Source organism: Pelodiscus sinensis, chromosome 20 (genome assembly GCF_052426305.1).
Source record: "Pelodiscus sinensis isolate ZL-2025 chromosome 20, ASM5242630v1, whole genome shotgun sequence".
NCBI lineage: Eukaryota > Metazoa > Chordata > Testudines > Trionychidae > Pelodiscus > Pelodiscus sinensis.
The window spans coordinates 1,354,771-1,378,274 of NC_143071.1; the positions used below are offsets into that span (position 1 = coordinate 1,354,771).

General features: G+C 72.3%; 2 protein-coding genes across 6 annotated transcripts; one reads left to right on the plus strand and one right to left on the minus strand.

Moving 5' to 3' along the window:
- The first annotated feature begins 5,256 nt into the window (after window positions 1-5,256).
- On the plus strand, window positions 5,257-11,218 carry TMEM235 (transmembrane protein 235). The gene is made up of 4 exons (XM_075904170.2): window positions 5,257-5,835; window positions 8,247-8,327; window positions 8,566-8,703; window positions 10,522-11,218. Exons 1-4 carry the CDS (start codon window positions 5,664-5,666, stop codon window positions 10,752-10,754), a joined length of 624 nt encoding a protein of 207 aa, XP_075760285.1. The 5' UTR covers window positions 5,257-5,663; the 3' UTR covers window positions 10,755-11,218.
- An 812-nt stretch (window positions 11,219-12,030) lies between these two features.
- LOC142819149 (uncharacterized) lies at window positions 12,031-22,495 on the minus strand. 5 transcript variants are annotated; one of them, XM_075904165.2, is made up of 8 exons: window positions 22,340-22,494; window positions 20,537-20,712; window positions 19,642-19,725; window positions 14,937-15,025; window positions 14,078-14,263; window positions 13,566-13,703; window positions 13,297-13,489; window positions 12,031-12,965 (listed from the first exon to the last, which is right to left on the minus strand). In XM_075904165.2, exons 1-8 carry the CDS (start codon window positions 22,489-22,491, stop codon window positions 12,658-12,660), a joined length of 1,326 nt encoding a protein of 441 aa, XP_075760280.2. In that variant the 5' UTR covers window positions 22,492-22,494; the 3' UTR covers window positions 12,031-12,657. The 5 variants fall into 5 exon arrangements, with proteins under 5 accessions (XP_075760280.2, XP_089627976.1, XP_089627977.1 ...); XM_089771852.1 differs by having other exon boundaries at window positions 12,754-12,965; window positions 13,297-13,494; window positions 22,340-22,495; XM_089771850.1 differs by lacking the exon at window positions 14,937-15,025 and having other exon boundaries at window positions 13,297-13,494; window positions 22,340-22,495.
- Window positions 22,496-23,504: the final 1,009 nt, after the last annotated feature.

A 23,504-nucleotide genomic window follows, 5' to 3' on the forward strand; every position in this document is an offset into this window, starting at 1 on the left:
TCTCTACGGGCTCCGGTCCGGCGGGCGGTCCGTCTCTACGGGCTCCGGTCCGGCGGGCGGTCCGTCTCTACGGGCCCCGGTCCGGCGGGCGGTCCGTCTCTACGGGCTCCGGTCCGGCGGGCGGTCCGTCTCTACGGGCCCCGGTCCGGCGGGCGGTCCGTCTCTACGGGCTCCGGTCCGGCGGGCGGTCCGTCTCTACGGGCTCCGGTCCGGCGGGCGGTCCGTCTCTATGGGCCCCGGTCCGTCTCTGCGGGCCCCGGTCCGGCGGGCGGTCCGTCTCTGCGGGCCCCGGTCCGGCGGGCGGTCCGTCTCTACGGGCTCCGGTCCGGCGGGCGGTCCGTCTCTACGGGCTCCGGTCCGGCGGGCGGTCCGTCTCTACGGGCCCCGGTCCGGCGGGCGGTCCGTCTCTACGGGCTCCGGTCCGGCGGGCGGTCCGTCTCTACGGGCCCCGGTCCGGCGGGCGGTCCGTCTCTACGGGCCCCGGTCCGGCGGGCGGTCCGTCTCTACGGACTCCGGTCCGGCGGGCGGTCCGTCTCTACGGGCTCCGGTCCGGCGGGCGGTCCGTCTCTACGGGCTCCGGTCCGGCGGGCGGTCCGTCTCTACGGGCTCCGGTCCGGCGGGCGGTCCGTCTCTACGGGCTCCGGTCCGGCGGGCGGTCCGTCTCTACGGGCTCCGGTCCGGCGGGCGGTCCGTCTCTATGGGCCCCGGTCCGTCTCTGCGGGCCCCGGTCCGGCCGGCGGTCCGTCTCTACGGGCTCCGGTCCGTCTCTACGGGCTCTGGTCCGGCGGGCGGTCCGTCTCTACGGGCCCCGGTCCGGCGGGCGGTCCGTCTCTACGGGCCCCGGTCCGGCGGGCGGTCCGTCTCTACGGGCTCCGGTCCGGCGGGCGGTCCGTCTCTACGGGCCCCGGTCCGGCGGGCGGTCCGTCTCTACGGGCTCTGGTCCGGCGGGCGGTCCGTCTCTACGGGCTCAGGTCCGGCGGGCGGTCCGTCTCTACGGGCTCCGGTCCGGCGGGCGGTCCGTCTCTACGGGCTCCGGTCCGGCGGGCGGTCCGTCTCTACGGGCTCCGGTCCGGCGGGCGGTCCGTCTCTACGGGCCCCGGTCCGGCGGGCGGTCCGTCTCTACGGGCCCCGGTCCGGCGGGCGGTCCGTCTCTACGGGCCCCGGTCCGGCGGGCGGTCCGTCTCTACGGGCCCCGGTCCGGCGGGCGGTCCGTCTCTACGGGCTCCGGTCCGGCGGGCGGTCCGTCTCTACGGGCTCCGGTCCGGCGGGCGGTCCGTCTCTACGGGCCCCGGTCCGGCGGGCGGTCCGTCTCTGCGGGCCCCGGTCCGGCGGGCGGTCCGTCTCTGCGGGCTCCGGTCCGGCGGGCGGTCCGTCTCTACGGGCTCCGGTCCGGCGGGCGGTCCGTCTCTACGGGCTCCGGTCCGGCGGGCGGTCCGTCTCTACGGGCCCCGGTCCGGCGGGCGGTCCGTCTCTACGGGCTCCGGTCCGGCGGGCGGTCCGTCTCTACGGGCTCCGGTCCGGCGGGCGGTCCGTCTCTACGGGCTCCGGTCCGGCGGGCGGTCCGTCTCTACGGGCTCCGGTCCGGCGGGCGGTCCGTCTCTACGGGCTCCGGTCCGGCGGGCGGTCCGTCTCTACGGGCTCCGGTCCGGCGGGCGGTCCGTCTCTACGGGCCCCGGTCCGGCGGGCGGTCCGTCTCTACGGGCCCCGGTCCGGCGGGCGGTCCGTCTCTACGGGCCCCGGTCCGGCGGACGGTCCGTCTCTACGGGCCCCGGTCCGGCGGGCGGTCCGTCTCTACGGGCCCCGGTCCGGCGGGCGGTCCGTCTCTACGGGCCCCGGTCCGGCGGGCGGTCCGTCTCTACGGGCCCCGGTCCGGCGGGCGGTCCGTCTCTACGGGCCCCGGTCCGGCGGGCGGTCCGTCTCTACGGGCTCCGGTCCGGCGGGCGGTCCGTCTCTGCGGGCCCCGGTCCGGCGGGCGGTCCGTCTCTACGGGCTCCGGTCCGGCGGGCGGTCCGTCTCTACGGGCTCCGGTCCGGCGGGCGGTCCGTCTCTACGGGCCCCGGTCCGGCGGGCGGTCCGTCTCTACGGGCCCCGGTCCGGCGGGCGGTCCGTCTCTACGGGCTCCGGTCCGGCGGGCGGTCCGTCTCTACGGGCTCCGGTCCGGCGGGCGGTCCGTCTCTACGGGCTCCGGTCCGGCGGGCGGTCCGTCTCTACGGGCTCCGGTCCGGCGGGCGGTCCGTCTCTACGGGCCCCGGTCCGGCGGGCGGTCCGTCTCTACGGGCCCCGGTCCGGCGGGCGGTCCGTCTCTACGGGCCCCGGTCCGGCGGGCGGTCCGTCTCTACGGGCCCCGGTCCGGCGGGCGGTCCGTCTCTGCGGGCCCCGGTCCAGCAGGGCCCAGTGGCCGGGACTGCCGCCCCTTTTCTGCCTCCCTGGGCCCCAATCAGATCCGTCCAGCCAGTGGGAACGGAGCGGGGCCGCCAAGCGGGGCCGCCGAGCGGGGCCGCTAGGGATGGTCTCGGGGATGCAGCTTGTGTCCGTCAGGCACATCGCCCTGGTCACCGGGCAGATCCCTGGCTCAGCACAGTGGCCAGACAGCCCAGTGGGGCTCCACCTGCCTGTCTGGCTCCACCGGACGACTGCCCCTCGCCAGCTCCTGTGAATATGAAATAAAAGCCGGAGATAAATCACAGCCGCTGCCTTGGCGCGAGCGTCTCTCTGGGGCCCGGCCGGCGATAAATCCAGGCGTGGAGGCGAGACGCTATTACTGCGTAAATCAAGGGCTGCTTCCCCTGCGAGCCCGGCGCTCGGCCAGCTGAGCTAGAAGAGCTCGGTCGGAGCAGAGCCCTCAGCCTGCCGGGGCAGCACAGCAAGAGGGACTCCGGCTGCACGAACGTGGCCACTGGGGATCCCCTTACATACGGCCCTGGCCAGGCTGGGATCACAGACTGTCTCCCCATGGGATGTGGGTGGGGGGTGGCTGCCACGTGCCATGACCTGGCCAGAGGGGATTATTGCACCTGCTATAGGTGACCACGGGGCTGTTCACACCTGCTCCAGCTCCTGGTGCTTCTGTTGAGAAGCTAAACGTTCCATCAGCCTGGCTCGTCTCTGGGGAGCCAAGTGCAGCCTGGTGCACGTCGGACTCGTTCCCAGGACGCTGGAGCCTGCTCCGGGCAGCGTGGGCAGCGGGTGCCTGCAGAGCCGGCTGTTGGTTTGGTTCATGTCCCACCTACAGCTTCTGGTGCCCCCACTTTCTTGACAGTCACCGGCAGTTTGGCCCTGGGGGTTGATTCCCTGATGCTGAAGGGCCGTGGCAGGATCAGGGAGGTTGTGTGGCGAGGCCCCTGCCATGGGCACAGTGCACTTTGTGCTTCCTGCAGCACCACGTCAGCACTGGCCACGTCCATCGCTCCCCTGGATTAGCGGCGCCCACGCCAGCACTGGCCACGTCCATCGCTCCCCTGGATTAGCGGCGCCCACGCCAGCACTGGCCACGTCCATCGCTCCCCTGGATTAGCGGCGCCCACGCCAGCACTGGCCACGTCCATCGCTCCCCTGGATTAGCGGCGCCCACGCCAGCACTGGCCACGTCCATCGCTCCCCTGGATTAGCGGCGCCCACGCCAGCACTGGCCACGTCCATCGCTCCCCTGGATTAGCGGCGCCCACGCCAGCACTGGCCACGTCCATCGCTCCCCTGGATTAGCGGCGCCCACGCCAGCACTGGCCACGTCCATCGCTCCCCTGGATTAGCGGCGCCCACGCCAGCACTGGCCACGTCCATCGCTCCCCTGGATTAGCGGCGCCCACGCCAGCACTGGCCACGTCCATCGCTCTCCTGGATTAGCGGCGCCCACACCAGAATGTGCCAGCCCCTCCTCTCTGGGATTATTGCCTCATTGCACCACTGCTCCCTCAGCACCGAGCCCTCAACTGCACCCCCAGGAACCCAGCAGCCCAGGGCTAGTCTCTCTAGAATGGCTGCAGCACCTGTAACAGCCCCAGTGGAGATGAGGAATGTGCCCCTAACCAGAGAGAACGCAGCCCAGGCTATGGACGCAGCCCCAGGGAGCGCCCTGTGTCTCCTGCTGCCGTGGCGGCCCCTGCCCCGTAGCCCTGCCCCGTAGCCCTGCCCCGTAGCGCCTCTTCTCTTGTCCCTTGTGGGGACTCCTCGCCCCTCAGGACCATTCACTACCCTGGCGCCCCGAAGCAAGTGATACCAGGGATCCCCACCCTAGCCTGGAGCCGCACCCCGGGTGCCCCTAGGCAGCTGAGACATGGCTGCAGGGGGTCGTACCCGCCAGGCCCCTGTGCTGCCATCGGCTCCAGAGACCCCTCCCCCCCCGCTCCTGGAGTCCTGGGCCTGGCTGAGTCTCAGCTTCCCTTAGAACAGTAAGTTGCCATCTCGGGGGCGGGGGGGGGGGGGCAGAAAAGCTCTAAATCGTGGCCCTCAAGTGTCCTGTGAGCCGGGAGCTGGAGAACGAGCCGCGCTTGTGGTCTGGGGGCGAGGGGCTTATGCCTGAGCTTTGAACGCTTGGGCTGGCAACTGGCGCCCCCCCCCGGGCACCCAGCCCTGCCCTGCCCCCCCCTCCTGGGCACCCAGCCCTGCCCCTGCTCCCCCCCTCCTGGGCACCCAGCCCTGCCCCTGACCCCCCCCCCGGGCACCCAGCCCTGCCCCTGGCACCCCCCCTCCTGGGCACCCAGCCCTGCCCCTGGCACCCCCCTCCTGGGCACCCAGCCCTGCCCCTGGCACCCCCCCTCCTGGGCACCCAGCCCTGCCCCTGACCCCCCCCGGGCACCCAGCCCTGCCCCTGGCGCCCCCCCTCCTGGGCACCCAGCCCTGCCCCTGACCCCCCCCAGGCACCCAGCCCTGCCCCTGGCGCCCCCCGGGCACCCAGCCCTGCTCCTGACCCCCCCTCCTGGGCACCCAGTCCTGCCCTGACCCCCCTCTCGGGCACCCAGCCCTGCCCCTGACCCCACCCCTCCCGGGCACCCAGCCCTGCCCCTAACCCCCCCCTCCCGGGCACCCAGTCCTGCCCTGACCCCCCTCCCGGGCACCCAGCCCTGCCCCTGGCACCCCCCCCCGGGCACCCAGCCCTGCCCCTGGCACCCCCCCCCCCCCGGGCACCCAGCCCTGCCCCTGGCCCCCCCCCCCGGCCCCCCCCCCCGGGCACCCAGCCCTGCCCCTGGCACCCCCCCGGGCACCCAGCCCTGCCCCGACCTCCCCCCGGGCACCCTGTGGGCACCCCCATCCCAAGGAGTCCGGCTGGGGAACTGGGTTCCTGCCTCAGGCTCCCTGCTCCGGAGGGGGCTGGCTGGGTCTATTCTGTCCCAGCCCCCGGCCTCGATTCTCCGTCCTGCCCTTCAAGGCTGTTCCGCTGGCGGCGCCGAGGGGCTGGGAGCCGGGTCAGAGCCTCTGCTGTCCCCGCGGCCGGGCTGCGCCCCCCAGGCCGTACCTCGGGGGCCGGCAGCCGGGGGTTCCCATGGGCGGGCACCGGGCGCGGAGCGGCGGCGGGGGGCGAAGTGCCAGGCTCGGGCTGCCCGCCCCGCCCCGCCCCGCCCCCCGCCGCGCACGGCCCGAGACGCCCGGACACCGGCGGGGCGCGCACGGACCCGGCTCCCCAGAGCGCGCGGGGCAGAGGCGGCAGCAGCGACGGGCTCGGCCCGATGGGGCGGGGCGCGGGACCCCTGTGCCTGGGCGCTGCGCTCTGCGGCGCGCTCAGCTTCGCGCTCCTGGCCGTGGCCATCGGCTCGGACCATTGGTACCTGGTGCGGGTGGAGCCGGCGCGGGACCCGGAGTCGCTCAGCTCCCACTCCGGGCTCTGGCGGGTCTGCGAAGGTACCGGCCCTTGGGCACCCCCTCCCCGCGCCAGCCCGGCCGTGAGCTTCCCCGGAGCAGTGCCCTGTGCCCCGCCCAGCCCGTGCGCTCCGGCCACCCCGCGCTGCGCGCAGCGAGCGCCCCTCGCCACGTGCCGGCTGGACCGGCCCCTCGGCTGCACCCGCCCCGGCCCCCTCCCTGCGGCGACCCCAGGCTCAGGGCTCGCCCCGGTGTCCGTACGTCCGGGGGCGGGGGCGGGGGCGGGGCTGAGCGCCACTGAGCCGGGCTGGGTGGGACCCGTGTCAGGCCCGGCTCTCAGCCTGGCAGGGGGTGTGGGGCGGGGCCGTGCCCAAGCAGCGCCCCCGTGAGCTAGGTCCCTGCTAGCTGGGGTGGGGCTGTTAGAAGCCGGCCCTGGGGAGGGGGCTCACCCCCCCCCCCGCAGTCTGCTGGTCAGTAGCCCTGCAGGGCCTGTCCCCGGTTGGCCTGGAAGGGGGCTGCACCTGCAGCCTTTCCCTGCCCCCCAGGCTCGTCAGTCTGCCTGCCCCGCTGCCCCCCAGGCCCTTCGCTCCCATGGGCCTGTGGAGGGGGAGGGGGGACTGGCCCTGGCTGATTGTTAGGTGGCTGGCTGGGGGGGGACGGGGGTTCATCGGCCGGTCCCTGCGGTGCTGCGTTTCCTGCCCCCAGTCGCTCTGTTCGGCAGCGTCCAGGCAGCAGGAGTTTCTGCTTCTCAGCCTGCCACTGGAGCGTGGAGGGAGCCGGACACTCACCCCCCCCCCCCCACTCGCAGGTGCCAGCTTTGCACTGAGCCCCCCTGCAGGAGCTGTGGCTGGCGGGGGGAACCACACTTGCCTTGCTTAGGAGCCGGTGGGCCCCCGTCTCCTGGCCGTGCACACAGCTCTGCCCAGCCCCAGCCAAGGCCTGTGGCTTCAGGAGCAGAACCCAGGCCATGGGGCAGACAGGGCCCCCTCCCCCTTCCACAGGGAGGGCACTGGGCACCTGCAGGGGGAGAGTCCTGCTTCAGGACATCACCAGCAAACACAGCCCTGCCCTGGGCTGTACCCTGCCCTGCTGGGGCCGTAGCATCCCTGGGCTCCCAGAGAAAAGCAGGACAGAGGGTCAGGAAAGCTCCACAGGCCCTACCGAAGTTGCCATCCATTTTGGTCAATGTCATGGTCATGGGGTTTTTAAAATGGTAAATTTCATAGAACCCCAGGGCCGGCAGAGACCTCAGGAATCCTCAAGTCCAGCCCCTGCCCACAGCAGGACCGACCCCGACTCAGTCGTCCCAGCCAGGGCTTGTCCAGCCGGGACTTCAAAACTCCGGGGCTGGAGACTCCACCCCCTGCCCGGTTCATGATTTCGGAGTTTTACAGCGGCGGCGCTGGCGTGTCCTGACCCGCAGAGGACTCAGGGCGGCGCGGGACGGCTTGCAGTGCTGTGTCCATGCTTCTGCACAGCTGGCGGGTGCTGGGAGTCCGGCTGGAAGGCAGAGCTACCAGCAGCAGAGCAGAGGGGAGGGTGGACCAGCACGCTGCGTGGTGGCCTCTCTTTCTGCACAGCTGGCGGGTGCTGGGAGTCCGGCTGGAAGGCAGAGCTACCAGCAGCAGAGCAGAGGGGAGGGTGGACCAGCACGCTGTGTGGTGGCCTCTCTTTCTGCACAGCTGGCGGGTGCTGGGAGTCCGGCTGGAAGGCAGAGCTACCAGCAGCAGAGCAGAGGGGAGGGTGGACCAGCACGCTGCGTGGGGGCCTCTCTTTCTGCACAGCTGGTGGGTGCTGGGAGTCCAGCCGGAAGGCAGAACTACCAGCAGCAGAGCAGAGGGGAGGGTGGACCAGCACGCTGTGTGGTGGCCTCTCTTTCTGCACAGCTGGCGGGTGCTGGGAGTCCGGCTGGAAGGCAGAGCTACCAGCAGCAGAGCAGAGGGGAGGGTGGACCAGCACGCTGCGTGGTGGCCTCTCTTTCTGCACAGCTGGCGGGTGCTGGGAGTCCGGCTGGAAGGCAGAGCTACCAGCAGCAGAGCAGAGGGAGGGTGGACCAGCACGCTGCGTGGTGGCCTCTCTTTCTGCACTGCTGCCTGCAGAGCTGGGGCCTTAGCAGCGGCTCTCTGGTGCCCAGCTCCGCAGGCAGCAGCACAAGTCAGGGCGCGTGGGGCGGTCTGGCTCCCCTCCTTGTGCACTGCGGGTGGCGGGTGCTGCCTTCAGCGCTGGGTGCCCAGCTAGCGTTCCGGCTGCTGCTCCCAGGAGCCCAGCGCTGAAGGCAGCACAGACCTATGGGGGGCCAATCGGTGGCCCTTGTAAAATAACCTTGTCACCCCCTGCAAGGAAGGGTTAACAGCCACCAGCAAGGGGGGGGCGGCTCTGGTGGAAGGAGCTGCAGAGCAGCCAGCTCTCAGCATCACCCAGGCAGCTGGGCTGTTCTCTCCTCTCCTTCCCAGGGGGGAACGGCTGCATCCCATTGATCGACCCGTTTGGGAGTGAGAGCCAGGAGGTGCCCACGGCCCTGCAGCACCTCATCTGTGAGTCTCCCTGGGCCCCGGGGGGACCAGTCTGGGGCTTGCTTGTAGCAGGGAGGGGAGCCCCCTGTGCCCCTCTGCTCAGGACCCCTGCACTTGGGGGGGGTCCCTGCATTGCTGGGGGAGGGGGCTCTGCCGGGGGCCAGCGCCTGCTGCAGGCTCATCTTTCCTGGCAGGCGCGGAGCAGGGCCGGGCCCACGTCCCCGCGGCCGCCTGAGGCCATGTTGCTGTGCCCTGCCAGGCATGCACCGGGCCTTCGTGGTCATGCTGCCCCTCAGCCTCATCCTGCTCGTGCTTGGCTGGATGTGCGGCGTGGTCAGCTCCTTGGCACAGAACTGCCAGCTGCTGCTCCTCACCGGCTGCTACCTGCTGCTGGGAGGTGAGTGCCTGTGGGTGGACGTGGCGTACGGGGCCCGGCTCTCCCTGGGGCCCTGCTGCTGGGAGGTGAGTGCCTGTGGGCGGACGTGGGGTACGGGGCCCGGCTCTCCCTGGGGCCCTGCTGCTGGGAGGTGAGTGCCTGTGGGCGGACGTGGGGTACGGGGCCCGGCTCTCCCTGGGGCCCTGCTGCTGGGAGGTGAGTGCCTGTGGGCGGACGTGGCGTACGGGGCCCGGCTCTCCCTGGGGCCCTGCTGCTGGGAGGTGAGTGCCTGTGGGCGGACGTGGCGGACGGGGCCCGGCTCTCCCTGGGGCCCTGCTGCTGAGCCAGCCCCGGGATTCCAGGCCACCTCCCGCTGGGACACGCTATTCATGGGGTGTCACCAGCAGGGCCCAGTCACTGGCTCAGGCTAGGCCGACGGGGGCGGGCAGCGCCCTGGACTTCCTGGTGGCTCGGGGCCCTTTCCTTCCAGCTGCTCAGGGTGTCGGGCTGGGGAGGGAAGTGCAGTGCGGGGCTCCCTGAGCCCAGAGCTACGGACCCCTCCCAGTACAGGCCACCAGGGACTGCCACTGACCCAGGGAAAGGGGTGCCAGCTGTTCCCAGCCCACGTGGGGCGAGGGAGGGGGCATGTTGCTGTTGTGGCCGTGCCCCCTTGGCGCTAGGCGCTGCACAAACGGGGCCAGTGCCCGGTGGGAGTTCAGGAGAGCGCAGGCCCCGTGGGGGCAGGGCTGGCTGTTTCCCCAAGGTCTACGAGCTGCAGCCCCTCCTGTCTGTGCTCGGGGACGAGCCAGGAGCTGCCCAGCCCTGCCCCCTCTCTGGCCGCCGTCCAGCCTGTAAATTAAGCCCATATTTCTTCCTGTGACTTGAGTTGTCCCTCGGCCACTCCTTGCGTCTGAGTCACAGCGGGTGGGGCAGGGGGCGCTCTGCTGACGGGGGGGAGGAGTTGGGGGCTGGGCCCCCTTTCCCTGCTAGGGGGACAGGCACATGTGGGGGCAGCCGAAGGGGGCCGGCACTACAGGCCGGGGGAGCCTGCTCGCCCCCTTGGCAGGGCTGGACTCTTCACCCTCCCCAGCAGCCTGCTCTCGGCTGGCCAGTCTGCCCCTTGCGGCCGCGCGTGGCCAAGGACGGGATCCAGCGGCCTAGCTTGGAGGGAGCGAAGCGCCAGGCGCCCAACCTGGGCTGCGCAGCGAGCGGTGGCGGGCACCAGCCTGCGTGTTTGCGGCTCTCCCTGGGCCTGGCTGCCCCGAGCTCTCCGGGGACCCGACCCGAGCCCAGGGCAGGGAGCCCCGGTAAAGCTGCCAGTCTGCTAGGAAACGGCCCCTCGGGGGGCTGGACCCTCCCCCTCCCCTGGTGGGGGGTGACTGAGGAGTCTTCGTGGCCAGAGAAGAGCCACGAGCGACTGGCTCCCTGGTGCCACGGGAAGGGGGCTCTGTGCTTTGTCCCCCTCCCGGGCCGGAGGAAAGCAGCCACCCGGCCCCGTGCCTGGCCAGCCTCTCTGCAGCACTGGCTCTTTGCGCCCCAGCCGCACGGCGCTTGCTCCATCTCTCACCACCAGGCAACCAACCCTCGGCGGTGGCGTCTGGGCTGCAGCCCCCTTGGCCGGGCCCCATTCTCAGCAGTGCGGAGGCCATGGGCCCTGGGGCTAGAGGGTCTGAGCCTGGCAGCTGTTGCTCTGGATGTGCTGCCAGCAGGGCCCGGGGGCTGGGGGGAACCACGGGCAGCCGGTAGGTCCCCACCCCATGGGAGGCAGCGGGGCTCAGGCCTGGCGAAGGACTCGGAGCCGCCGGCCGCATGCTCAGCCCTGCCCACTCTGCCCCGCAGGCCTGCTGACGCTGGCGGGGATCTGCACCTACATCCGCTACTCAGGGGCCGCCTTCGCCGAGACCGTCCGCACGTACGACCGGCCGCCCTGGGAGCACGTCCACATCCGCTTTGGCTGGGCCATGGCGCTGGCCTGGCTCTCCTGCAGCACAGAGGTGCTGGCCGGCTCCCTGCTCCTGCTCGCTGCCCGGCGCCTGGGCCCGCAGCCAGCCGCCCGCGCCGTGGCCACGTGAGCCGCAGGGCCGTGGGCAGGGCCCCCCGCATGCCACCCGCCATCCCCGGGGGCTCTCGTGGCGCCACGGCCCCTGCTGCCGGGTACTGGGCAGCCTGGCTTCCTACGCAGGGCTGGGCTGGGCAGCCGGCGCCCCGAGCCAACGGAAATGCCGGGCGCCTGCCCCTTCCCACCCGGAGGCAGCAGGGAGATGGGGACAAGGAGGAGCCCGGGGCAGCAGCCAGGCACTGGGGCTGGGGCTGGGGCAGGAGCAGAGCAGGGAAGCCCAGCAGGGGGAAGGAAGCAGGGCCAAGGGGCCACCAGCCCTGGCCTGAGCCCTTTGTGCCTGCAGCCTCCATGGGCCCAGCCTGCCTCAGCCCCCTGCTGCTGGGGCTGCGAGAGCATCCACTGCCCTGCCCCCCCCCCGCCAGCCCCACTCTGCTCTGCGCCCCTGCCCCCCGCAATAAAGGGATTCCACAGCCAGCACTTGTCTGTGGTTGGAGCCACCCGCCCCAGCGGGGCAGCAGCAAGGCCAAAGGCCTGGGGCCCAAGTGGGCGCTTGTCTCCGGCCAGAGGGTGGAAGGGCTGGTTGCAGAGCCCAGGCCTCTCGGGGGAGGGGTTCACAGGCCCCTGCACCCCCTCTGGTCTGGTCCCCTCACGCTTCCCTCCGCCCAGCCACTGGCCCCGAGCCCCGGGCAGCCCCACGGACAGAGCCCCCAGGGAGCCCTGCCTGGCCTCACCCGCGTGCAGAGAGAACTGGGGGGAGCCGAGCTGGGCCCCGCAGGGACCCAGCCAACAGCCCAGGTTCCTCGCTGAGCTGTAGGGACGCGCAGCCTCTCCCAGTGCCCACAGGGAAGGGAGCGTTCAGCCAGGGACTCCATGCCGGCCCCCAGGGGAGCGCTCAGCCGGCCGGCCCCGCCCCACAGGCTCTGCCCACAGCCCAGGGCAGCCCCGGGGCCACAGGTGCCAGGAGGGGGGCAGGGACTCGGTGCCTGGAGGACCCTGAGGGGACTTGGCTGTTGGCTCCAGCACCAAACTGGTGCAAACCTGCTGGGCCAGCAAAGGCTGCGGCGGCCCCTCCAGCCCTGCATCTGGGCAAGACCCCAGAGCCAGCTCCGGGCAGCTGCTCCCCCATCCCCTGGGTGTGGCGGGAGCCCAGAAATCCCAGAGCTGGAGCGCAGCGCTCACCCCACAGCCTGCTGCACCCGGGGCCGGGTCAGCCCGGATTGCCCAGGGGCATTGTGGGAAGAGGGGGGGGGGTTGCCAGATTTCAACAAAAATACCGGACACACTTGACATTCCATCACAAGCGACATCCTCTGATTGACAGCACGGGCAGCACCCCCGGCTCCGCTTGTTCCCTGGGCACAGAGCTCCAGTGCCCGACTGGCCGGACACCTGGCAGCCCTGGCAGAGGGGCCACGCGCTGAGCCTCTGGGGGCCGCTGCGTCCCCGGGGCTCTGGAGGCACAGGGAGGAGCTCCAGCTGGGCCGGGTGAGCCGGTGGCTCGGGCAGCCTGGCACAAGTGGGCCGCTGGGCAGGGTAACGCACCGCACAGGCCGTGCGACACCCGCTGCCAGGGGCCCGGCGGCCCCACGCTTCCCAGGTGAGCCCGAGGCTGTGAGGGAGATGCCTGCCCGGCCTCGGCCAGCCAGCACACAAAGGGCCGGGCTCCCCTGTGAGGCTCCCGCCCGCCCCCGGCCGGCCCCGGCATCACACTCCCGCCCGCCCCCGGCATCACGCTCCCGCCCGCCCCCAGCATCACGCTCCCGCCTGCCCCCAGCCGGCACCAGCACCGCGCTCCCGGCCGCTCCCGCCCGCCCCCAGCCGGCCCCAGCGCCGCGCTCCCGCCCGCCCCCGGCATCACGCTCCCGCCCACCCCCAGCCGGCCCCAGCGCTGCACTCCCGCCCGCCCCCAGCCGACCCTAGGGCCCGGCGCTGCGCTCCCGCCTGCACTGCTCGGCCACGAACCGCAGCTTGGCGGCGGCCAGCTGGGTGTCCCGTGCGGAGACGTCGCAGTGCCAGACGGCCCGCAGGGAGCGGGCTGCCCAGGGGAAGAGCCGCACGCTGACAGCGCTTCCCGTCGCGGCCACCTCCTCCTCGCTCACGGCCTGCAGGCGCTCACACAGCTCCGCGGGGTGCAGCCAGGGCGCAGCCACCGTCACCAGCACCATATTGGTCTCCACGGCCCGGGGCTCCACGCAGCAGATGGGCGAGTCGAGCTCCCGGACGCCTGGGGAGGACACGGGCCCTTAGGCGCTGACTGCCCAGCGCCATGGCACAGGGGGCTCCTGGGAACGCGGCTCCCAGGGGGCCAGGCTCTACCCTTGCAGGTGGGAAGGCACCAAGTTTCCCTTCTGACCCCCCGGGAGCTCCAAGCTGGATGGGCCCTGCCCAGGGAGACCAAGGCCGCAGGCCGAGCTCTGGGCACTCGAGGGCCGAGGAGGGGCCAGGACACGGGGCTTATCCCTGAGCTCAGCCCCAGTGCTGCCGCCCAGCGGGGTCCCGCTGCCTCCCGACCCTGCAGCGCTGGCCCCCCACGGGCACAGGGCCCCTGCAGGCACCTTGGGCAAAGCTGCGGGCGTTGTCATGGTCTCTCTGCAGCGTCTCCTCCATGCGCTCCAGGCCCACACGTGCAGCCGCCGCCAGCACCCCCGCCTGGCGCATCCCTCCGCCGAGGAGCTTCCGCACGCGCCATGCCTCCGCCACGAACCCGCGGCTCCCGGCGACCAGCGCCCCGGCCGGCGCACCCAGCCCCTGCGCTGCCAAGAGAGGGAGTCAGAGCCACCGCCACGGGCTGCTGCTGCCCCACAGGAACCGTCTCCGGACACACCTTGGAGAAGCAGAGGGAGACGGAGTCGCAGTGCTGGGCGATCTGAGCCGGGGACACGGCCTGCGCCACAGCCGCGTTCAGCAGCCGCGCCCCGTCCATGTGCACACGCAGCCCGTAGCGCTCGGCCAGCAGGTGCACCTGCGGAGGAGAAACGTGGGGGGTGGGGCAGCTGGAGGGGAAGCCCCAGAGCTGCCAGAGGCTGGTGTGCTGGACCCCGGGGTCCACGGCAGGCTGCTGTCCAGTCCCACCCAACTCAGCCACTCGGGCTCAGGCAGGGCCCTGCCTGTGGGGCTGCCCCCCCGGCCAGCGAGCCCTGTGATGTGGGGCACCGAGGGCAGCTGGCAGGCAGAGCAGCAGTTGGCTCTTGAACTGCCAGACCAGTAGCCCCGGATGGCGCCTGGGGGCCGGTGATGGGCGGGGCGGAGGCCAGGCGAGAACAGGCCCAGCAGGCAGGCAGTGGGACAGGCATCCCTGGGAACAGCACCCTCGGGTCCCTGTGGCCTGAGACGCACCTCCCTGAGGTAGGCCAGGGGGAGCACCCGGCCTCCTGCGGAGCTGTGGGTGTTCTCCAGGCAGACGAGCGCCGAGCGAGGGTGGTACCGGCTGCCGTGGCCTGCGCGGATTGCAGCCTCCAGCTCGTCGAGGTCCAAGGTGCCATCTGGCAGGTCCTGCAGCACCTGGGAATGGACCCCGGCTACCTGCGCCCGGGACACACGGTGATTGTGGGGAGCCCTGCTCCGGCCTGGGGGCAAACCTCTGACCATGGCTCCCTGCCCAATCCACAAGCCAGGGTCCCTGCCGGCTCTGCCATGGCCTGGTGCCGCCGAGTGTCTCCCCAGGGCGGGGCTGCGCCCGAGCCCCTTTCACAAGCCAAGACAGCCCGAGCCTTGGGGAAGGCCTGCGGCCCAGGGGCCGAGTTCCTGGGCAAAGCCTCCCAGGGAATTTGTCCCCAAGGCTGTGCTGAGCGTGGCCACGGGGGCAGCAGTGACCAGGATTCACCAACCTGCCGTGAGCTGCCGAGAACTCCGGCCCGTGCTGCTCCCCCCCCCCCCAGGGACCCCTGCCCCTCCACGGTAGAGCAACGGGCAGCTCCCGAGCTCAGCGCAGGGCAGGGCTGCTGGCCGCGCACCCGCCTGTCCGGGGCAGCAGCCACACGGGGATTCGTTCCTGGGGTTGTGGCCCCACTCCGCCCCTGCTCACGCCAGACACGGCAGCGTGTGGAACCACCCCCCGCTGGGGAGGCAGGGGCTGCTGCTGGTGCGTTCCCGGCCCCTTCCCGCCGCCCCAGCAGGGTCCGGGCAACTCTCCCCAGTCGGGATCACCACCTGCCCAGCCAACGCTGCCCCGGGGAGGGAGCCAAGCGCCGCGTACCTGCGCAGCCCCTCCCTGCTCGAAGACATGCAGATGGGCCTCCCTCCCGACGAACAGCTGCGCCCCCCGGCGCTGGCAATGGCACATCACTGCACAAGAGAGGGCGGCAGTGAGGCGGGGCAGGCGGGGGAAGGGGAGGCCCTGGACACAGAGCAGCCTGGAGGGGGAGTCGCAAGCTGTGCCATGTGCCTGCCTGTCTCCTGGGAACAGCTGCCACAAAAGCCAGACCCTGACTGAGCCCCCAGAGCCAGGAACTGCCCCCCCCACCGTCACAGAACCGCCTGAAACAGCCCAGCTGCCCCTGAACCACTGGTGTTGCCCTGATCCAGAACACCCCCCCCCCCCCACAGGCTGGGGTGGTATTAGCTGGGATCTCTTCCCCCCACAGTGCCCCTGCTGGGCTAGGCTGGGCTGGAGTAGCCAGAGACGCCCCCATCACTGCTTCCGCCCCCCCCCGCTCAGCGCCCCCTGCTGTAGCCAGGGACTCCCCATCACTGCTTCCGCCCCCCCCCGCTCAGCGCCCCCTGCTGTAGCCAGGGACTCCCCATCACTGCTTCCGCCCCCCCCCACTCAGCGCCCCCTGCTGTAGCCAGAGACGCCCCCATCACTGCTTCCGCCCCCCCCGCTCAGCGCCCCCTGCTGTAGCCAGGGACTCCCCATCACTGCTTCCGCCCCCCCCCGCTCAGCGCCCCCTGCTGTAGCCAGGGACTCCCCATCACTGCTTCCGCCCCCCCCCACTCAGCGCCCCCTGCTGTAGCCAGGGACTCCCCATCACTGCTTCCAACCCCCCGCTCAGCGCCCCCTGCTGTAGCCAGGGACTCCCCATCACTGCTTCCAACCCCCCGCTCAGCGCCCCCTGCTGTAGCCAGAGACGCCCCCATCACTGCTTCCGCCCCCCCCCGCTCAGCACCCCCTGCTGTAGCCAGAGACGCCCCCATCACTGCTTCCGCCCCCCCCCGCTCAGCGCCCCCTGCTGTAGCCAGGGACTCCCCATCACTGCTTCCGCCCCCCCGCTCAACACCCCCTGCTGTAGCCAGGGACTCCCCATCACTGCTTCCGACCCCCCCGCTCAGCGCCCCCTGCTGTAGCCAGGGACTCCCCATCACTGCTTCCACCCCCCCCCACTCAGCGCCCCCTGCTGTAGCCAGGGACTCCCCATCGCTGCTTCCGACCCCCCCGCTCAGCGCCCCCTGCTGTAGCCAGGGACTCCCCATCACTGCTTCCGCCCCCCCCCCCCCGCTCAGCACCCCCTGCTGTAGCCAGGGACTCCCCATCACTGCTTCCGCCCCCCCCGCTCAGCGCCCCCTGCTGTAGCCAGGGACTCCCCATCACTGCTTCCACCCCCCCCCGCTCAACACCCCCTGCTGTAGCCAGGGACTCCCCATCACTGCTTCCGCCCCCCCCCCCCGCTCAGCGCCCCCTGCTGTAGCCAGGGACTCCCCATCACTGCTTCCGACCCCCCCGCTCAGCGCCCCCTGCTGTAGCCAGGGACTCCCCATCACTGCTTCCGCCCCCCCGCTCAACACCCCCTGCTGTAGCCAGGGACTCCCCATCACTGCTTCCGACCCCCCCGCTCAGCGCCCCCTGCTGTAGCCAGGGACTCCCCATCACTGCTTCCAACCCCCCGCTCAACACCCCCTGCTGTAGCCAGGGACTCCCCATCACTGCTTCCGCCCCCCCCCCGCTCAGCGCCCCCTGCTGTAGCCAGGGACTCCCCATCACTGCTTCCACCCCCCGCTCAGCGCCCCCTGCTGTAGCCAGGGACTCCCCATCACTGCTTCCGACCCCCCCGCTCAACACCCCCTGCTGTAGCCAGGGACTCCCCATCACTGCTTCCGACCCCCCGCTCAGCACCCCCTGCTGTAGCCAGGGACTCCCCATCACTGCTTCCTCCCCCCCCGCTCAACACCCCCTGCTGTAGCCAGGGACTCCCCATCACTGCTTCCAACCCCCCGCTCAGCACCCCCTGCTGTAGCCAGGGACTCCCCATCACTGCTTCCTCCCCCCCCGCTCAACACCCCCTGCTGTAGCCAGGGACTCCCCATCACTGCTTCCGCCCCCCCCGCTCAGCACCCCCTGCTGTAGCCAGGGACTCCCCATCACTGCTTCCACCCCCCCGCTCAGCGCCCCCTGCTGTAGCCAGAGACGCCCCATCACTGCTTCCGCCCCCCCGCTCAACACCCCCTGCTGTAGCCAGGGACTCCCCATCACTGCTTCCTCCCCCCCCCGCTCAGCACCCCCTGCTGTAGCCAGGGACTCCCCATCACTGCTTCCAACCCCCCGCTCAACACCCCCTGCTGTAGCCAGGGACTCCCCATCACTGCTTCCGCCCCCCCCCCCCGCTCAGCGCCCCCTGCTGTAGCCAGGGACTCCCCATCACTGCTTCCAACCCCCCGCTCAACACCCCCTGCTGTAGCCAGGGACTCCCCATCACTGCTTCCGCCCCCCCGCTCAACACCCCCTGCTGTAGCCAGGGACTCCCCATCACTGCTTCCGCCCCCCCCGCTCAGCACCCCCTGCTGTAGCCAGGGACTCCCCATCACTGCTTCCACCCCCCCCGCTCAGCGCCCCCTGCTGTAGCCAGAGACGCCCCCATCACTGCTTCCTCCCCCCCCCGCTCAGCACCCCCTGCTGTAGCCAGGGACTCCCCATCACTGCTTCCAACCCCCCGCTCAACACCCCCTGCTGTAGCCAGGGACTCCCCATCACTGCTTCCGCCCCCCCGCTCAACACCCCCTGCTGTAGCCAGGGACTCCCCATCACTGCTTCCGACCCCCCCGCTCAGCGCCCCCTGCTGTAGCCAGGGACTCCCCATCACTGCTTCCAACCCCCCGCTCAACACCCCCTGCTGTAGCCAGGGACTCCCCATCACTGCTTCCGCCCCCCCCGCTCAACACCCCCTGCTGTAGCCAGGGACTCCCCATCACTGCTTCCACCCCCCCCCGCTCAACACCCCCTGCTGTAGCCAGGGACTCCCCATCACTGCTTTCGACCCCCCGCTCAGCACCCCCTGCTGTAGCCAGGGACTCCCCATCACTGCTTCCACCCCCCCGCTCAGCGCCCCCTGCTGTAGCCAGGGACTCCCCATCACTGCTTCCGCCCCCCCCCCCCCCGCTCAGCGCCCCCTGCTGTAGCCAGGGACTCCCCATCACTGCTTCCTCCCCCCCCGCTCAGCGCCCCCTGCTGTAGCCAGGGACTCCCCATCACTGCTTCCTCCCCCCCCGCTCAGCGCCCCCTGCTGTAGCCAGGGACTCCCCATCACTGCTTCCTCCCCCCCCGCTCAACACCCCCTGCTGTAGCCAGGGACTCCCCATCACTGCTTCCTCCCCCCCCGCTCAGCGCCCCCTGCTGTAGCCAGGGACTCCCCATCACTGCTTCCGCCCCCCCCCGCTCAGCGCCCCCTGCTGTAGCCAGGGACTCCCCATCACTGCTTCCACCCCCCCCCCACACACCACCCCCTGCTGTAGCCAGGGACTCCCCATCACTGCTTTCGCCACCCCCCGCTCAGCGCCCCCTGCTGTAGCCAGGGACTCCCCATCACTGCTTCTGTCCCCCCGCTCAGCACCCCCTGCTGTAGCCAGGGACTCCCCATCACTGCTTCCGCCCCCCCCGCTCAGCACCCCCTGCTGTAGCCAGGGACTCCCCATCACTGCTTCCGACCCCCCCGCTCAGCGCCCCCTGCTGTAGCCAGGGACTCCCCATCGCTGCTTCCGACCCCCCCGCTCAGCACCCCCTGCTGTAGCCAGGGACTCCCCATCACTGCTTCCGACCCCCCCGCTCAGCGCCCCCTGCTGTAGCCAGGGACTCCCCATCACTGCTTCCGACCCCCCCGCTCAGCGCCCCCTGCTGTAGCCAGGGACTCCCCATCGCTGCTTCCGACCCCCCCGCTCAGCGCCCCCTGCTGTAGCCAGGGACTCCCCATCACTGTTTCCGACCCCCCCGCTCAGCGCCCCCTGCTGTAGCCAGGGACTCCCCATCACAGCTTCCGCCCCCCCCCCCCGCTCAGCACCCCCTGCTGTAGCCAGGGACTCCCCATCACAGCTTCCGCCCCCCCCCCGCTCAGCACCCCCTGCTGTAGCCAGGGACTCCCCATCACAGCTTCCGCCCCCCCCCACCCCCTGCTGTAGCCAGGGACTCCCCCATCACTGCTTCCACCCCCCCACACCACCCCGTGCTGTAGCCAGGGTCTCCCCCATCACTGCTTCCGTCCCCCCGCTCAGCACCCCCTGCTGTAGTCAGGGACTCCCCCATCACTGCTTCTGTCCCCCCCCACACCACCCCCTGCTGTAGCCAGGGACTCCCCCATCACTGCTTCTCCCCCCCCCCCCCCCGCTCAGCACCCCCTGCTGTAGTCAGGTACTCCCCCATCACTGCTTCTGTCCCCCCCCACACCACCCCCTGCTGTAGCCAGGGACTCCCCCATCACTGCTTCTCCCCCCCCCCCCGCACACCACCCCCTGCTGTAGCCAGGGACTCCCCCACCACCACTCCTGCCTCCCCACAGCGCCCCCTGCTGGGCCAAGCTGGAGTAGCCAGGGACTCCCCCATCACTGCTCCTGCACCCCACAGTGCCCCCTGCTGGGCCAGGCTGGGCTGGAGCAGACACACTTCCCTGCCCGCGGCCGTCAGTAGCCACGTGCCTCGCTGCTGTGCTATGGTTCTCCCAGCCAGCCCCTGCCGAGCGGCCTGCCCACCCCCGGCTCACCGGAGATGAGGTTTGCCATGGTCGATGTTGGCACAAACAAAGCCTCCTCCATTCCTAGGAGCTGGGCGGCCACGCGCTGCAGCTCTGCGTGGGAAGAGTCACAGGTCTGCGCGTGAGGGAGAGGCCTTAGCACAAGGGCCAGCCTCCCACCCTACGTGGGGCAGCTCACAGCCTCGCTGTGCTCGGTGGGGGGCGGGAACAGGGCACGGAGCGGGAGGGTCCCTGCTGCCCTGGAGCCCTCCCGCTGGGCCGAGCCCCAGTGCATGGCCCCTGTGCACTTGTGGGCGATTCGCTCCAGGCTCGGGATCCTGCAGAAGGGTGGGGCAGGGGGTTGGTCTGCTCCGGAACAGGCTTTGAAAATGCCCCAGGAAGCCCCTGCAGAGGCAGCCCCCGCCCACTGGAGTGTGGGGGAGGGAAGCCCGAGTTCACAGACCCATCGGGACCTGTTCCTGGAAGCTGATGCCCCGCCCCTTTGGGCTACACACCTGCCCTCCCCCGGCTCCTCCGCCCTGTGTGGCTTGGGACCCCCACAGCCGCTGCCGCTTTCTTGCCCCGCTTGTGACCCGCACGGGGAGGGCTGGGCTGGAGCAGACACACTTCCCTGCCCGCGGCCGTCAGTAGCCACGTGCCTCGCTGCTGTGCTATGGACGAGCCCCGCAGGTTCTCCCAGCCAGCCCCTGCCGAGCGGCCTGCCCACCCCCGGCTTCGGGGCTGGGCCGGGGTGTCTGCGGGAGAAGGGCCAAGGCTGCAGTGCCGTGGAGCTAGGGCAACCTGCGCTCTCTGGCTCCGAGGGGTGCCCCAGCCCCAGGGCAGCGCGGCCTGTCTGTGACCAGGCGTGGGCAGGTCCCACGGGCTGCCGTGGCTCACACACCACAAGGCTGCTCCCAGGCCTCACCATTGACCGTCGGGTCCTCCCCGTAGTCGTCATCCCCCACCTCGGCCTGGGCCATGGCCTGTCTCATCTCCGGGCTGGGCCTGGTCACCGTGTCGCTGCGCAGATCCACCACGTGGGGCTGCGCCCCCCCGGCTGCTTGGTGCCGGTGGCGAGGGGCCGGCGGAGAGCACAGCCAGCTGGGCAAGAAGGGCCAGCAAGGCACGGTGTGAGTCTGGCTAGGCCGGGCCCGTGCTCCCCGCGTCCAGGGCGCCTCCCCCCGTGCCAGGGACCCCCCCCGCACTCCCCTGGGCCTGGGACACCCCCACGCACCCCTCCGGGCCTGGGACACCCCCCCTGGGCCAGGGACACCCCTCCACACCGCTCCGGGCCAGGGACACCCCCCCGCACCCCTCCGGGCCTGGGACACCCCCCCTGGGCCAGGGACACCCCTCCACACCGCTCCGGGCCAGGGACACCCCCCCGCACCCCTCCGGGCCAGGGACACCCCCCCTGGGCCAGGGACACCCCCACACACCCCTCCGGGCCTGGGACACCCCCCCGGGCCAGGGACACCCCCACACACCCCTCCGGGCCTGGGACACCCCCCCACACCGCTCCGGGCCAGGGACACCCCCCCGCACCGCTCCGGGCCAGGGACACCCCCCCGCACCTCTCCGGGCCAGGGACACCCCCCACACCCCTCCGGGCCTGGGACACCCCCCCTGGGCCAGGGACACCCCCACACACCCCTCCGGGCCTGGGACACCCCCCCTGGGCCAGGGACACCCCCCCGCACCTCTCCGGGCCAGGGACAACCCCCCTGGGCCAGGGACACCCCCACACCCCTCCGGGCCTGGGACATCCCCCCTGGGCCAGGGACACCCCCCCACACCCCCCCGGGCCTGGGACACCCCCCCTGGGCCAGGGACACCCCTCCACACCCCTCCGGGCCTGGGACACCCCCCCTGGGCCAGGGACACCCCCCCTGGGCCAGGGACACCCCCCGCACCCTCCTGGGCCAGGGACACCCCCCCGGGCCAGGGACACCCCCCCGCACCCTCCCGGGCCAGGGACACCCCCCCTGGGCCAGGGACACCCCCCCTGGGCCAGGGACACCCCCCACACCCCTCCGGGCCTGGGACACCCCCCCTGGGCCAGGGACACCCCCCCTGGGCCAGGGACACCCCCCCACACCCCTCCGGGCCAGGGACACCCCCCCTGGGCCAGGGACACCCCCACACACCCTCCCGGGCCAAGTACACCCCCCCCCGGGCCAGGGACACCCCCCCGCACCCTCCCGGGCCAGGGACACCCCCCCCGGGCCAGGGAAACCCCCCGCACCCTCCCGGGCCAGGGACACCCCCCCCCCCCCGGGCCAGGGACACCCCCCCGCACCCCCCCGGGCCAGGGACACCCCCCCCCGGGCCAGGGACACCCCCCCCCGGGCCAGGGACACCCCCCACACCCCTCCGGGCCTGGGACACCCCCCCTGGGCCAGGGACACCCCCACACACTCCCCCGGGCCTGGGACACCCCCCCCGGGCCAGGGCCTGGGACACCCCCCCGGGCCAGGGACACCCCTCCACACCCCTCCGGGCCTGGGACACCCCCCCCGGGCCAGGGACACCCCTCCACACCCCCCCGGGCCAGGGACACCCCCCCCCGGGCCAGGGACACCCCCACACCCCTCCGGGCCTGGGACACCCCCCCTGGGCCAGGGACACCCCCCCCGGGCCAGGGACACCCCCTGGGCCAGGGACACCCCCCCGCACCCCCCCGGGCCAGGGACACCCCCCCTGGGCCAGGGACACCCCCCCCACGCACCCGTCGGCCGGGCCGGGGCCTGCCCGCGTGCAGGGGGGCGGGGCCGCGGGGCGCAGGGGGGCGGGGGGCCGCGGGCAGAGCGAGCGGCCCACGCGAGCCAGCCCCAGCCGCAGCATCGCCCTCCACGTACTCGGGACTACAGCGCCCAGCATGCATTGCGGCACCAGGCCGTTCCGCGCGAGGCATGCCGGGGATGGAACCCGCCCCAGAGGGCGTGGCCAGGCGGTGCCCCGCCCCCAAAGTTGACTTTTTCCCGCTCTCCCCCCCCTCCCCCTCCCCCGTCCAGTTCACAGCTGGGCTGGGCCGGGCCCACGTGGGGCTCGTCCAGTCCCAGGCCGGCCCAGGTTTGTTAGGGGGCTGGTTTCTTGCAGCCGTGGGGCGCCAGGCCGGGGTCTGAGCGGTGCTAGCTCGGCCCTCGCGGGCCACAGCCCCCTGCTTGGCCATGTTTGTCCTGGGTGGGGAGGTTTGCCCATGGCAGGGGTCGGGTGGGCGCGCTGCCAGTTCCTGGTCCCGGGGACGCGTTGCATGCCCCTTGCGGTGCTCTGCCCAGCTGTGACCCCCGCCTTTTACCAGCATCACGCCCAGCGGGGAGGGGAACGTCTCTGCCCCAGACCGTGTGTCCAGCCCCATCCAGCGGGTGTGCTTGGTGCCGGGGGACCGGGTGCAGGGCTGCCCCGGCCCAAGGAGCAGGGCTGTGTCTGTGCACACACAGGTGTGCTTGGTGCCGGGGGACCGGGTGCAGGGCTGTGTCTGTGCACGCACAGGTGTGCTTGGTGCCGGGGGACCGGGTGCAGGGCTGTGTCTGTGCACGCACAGGTGTGCTTGGTGCCGGGGGACCGGGTGCAGGGCTGTGTCTGTGCACACACAGGTGTGCTTGGTGCCGGGGGACCGGGTGCAGGGCTGTGTCTGTGCACGCACAGGTGTGCTTGGTGCCGGGGGACCGGGTGCAGGGCTGTGTCTGTGCACGCACAGGTGTGCTTGGTGCCGGGGGACCGGGTGCAGGGCTGTGTCTGTGCACACACAGGTGTGCTTGGTGCCGGGGGACCGGGTGCAGGGCTGTGTCTGTGCACGCACAGGTGTGCTTGGTGCCGGGGGACCGGGTGCAGGGCTGTGTCTGTGCGCACACAGGTGTGCTTGGTGCCGGGGGACCGGGTGCAGGGCTGTG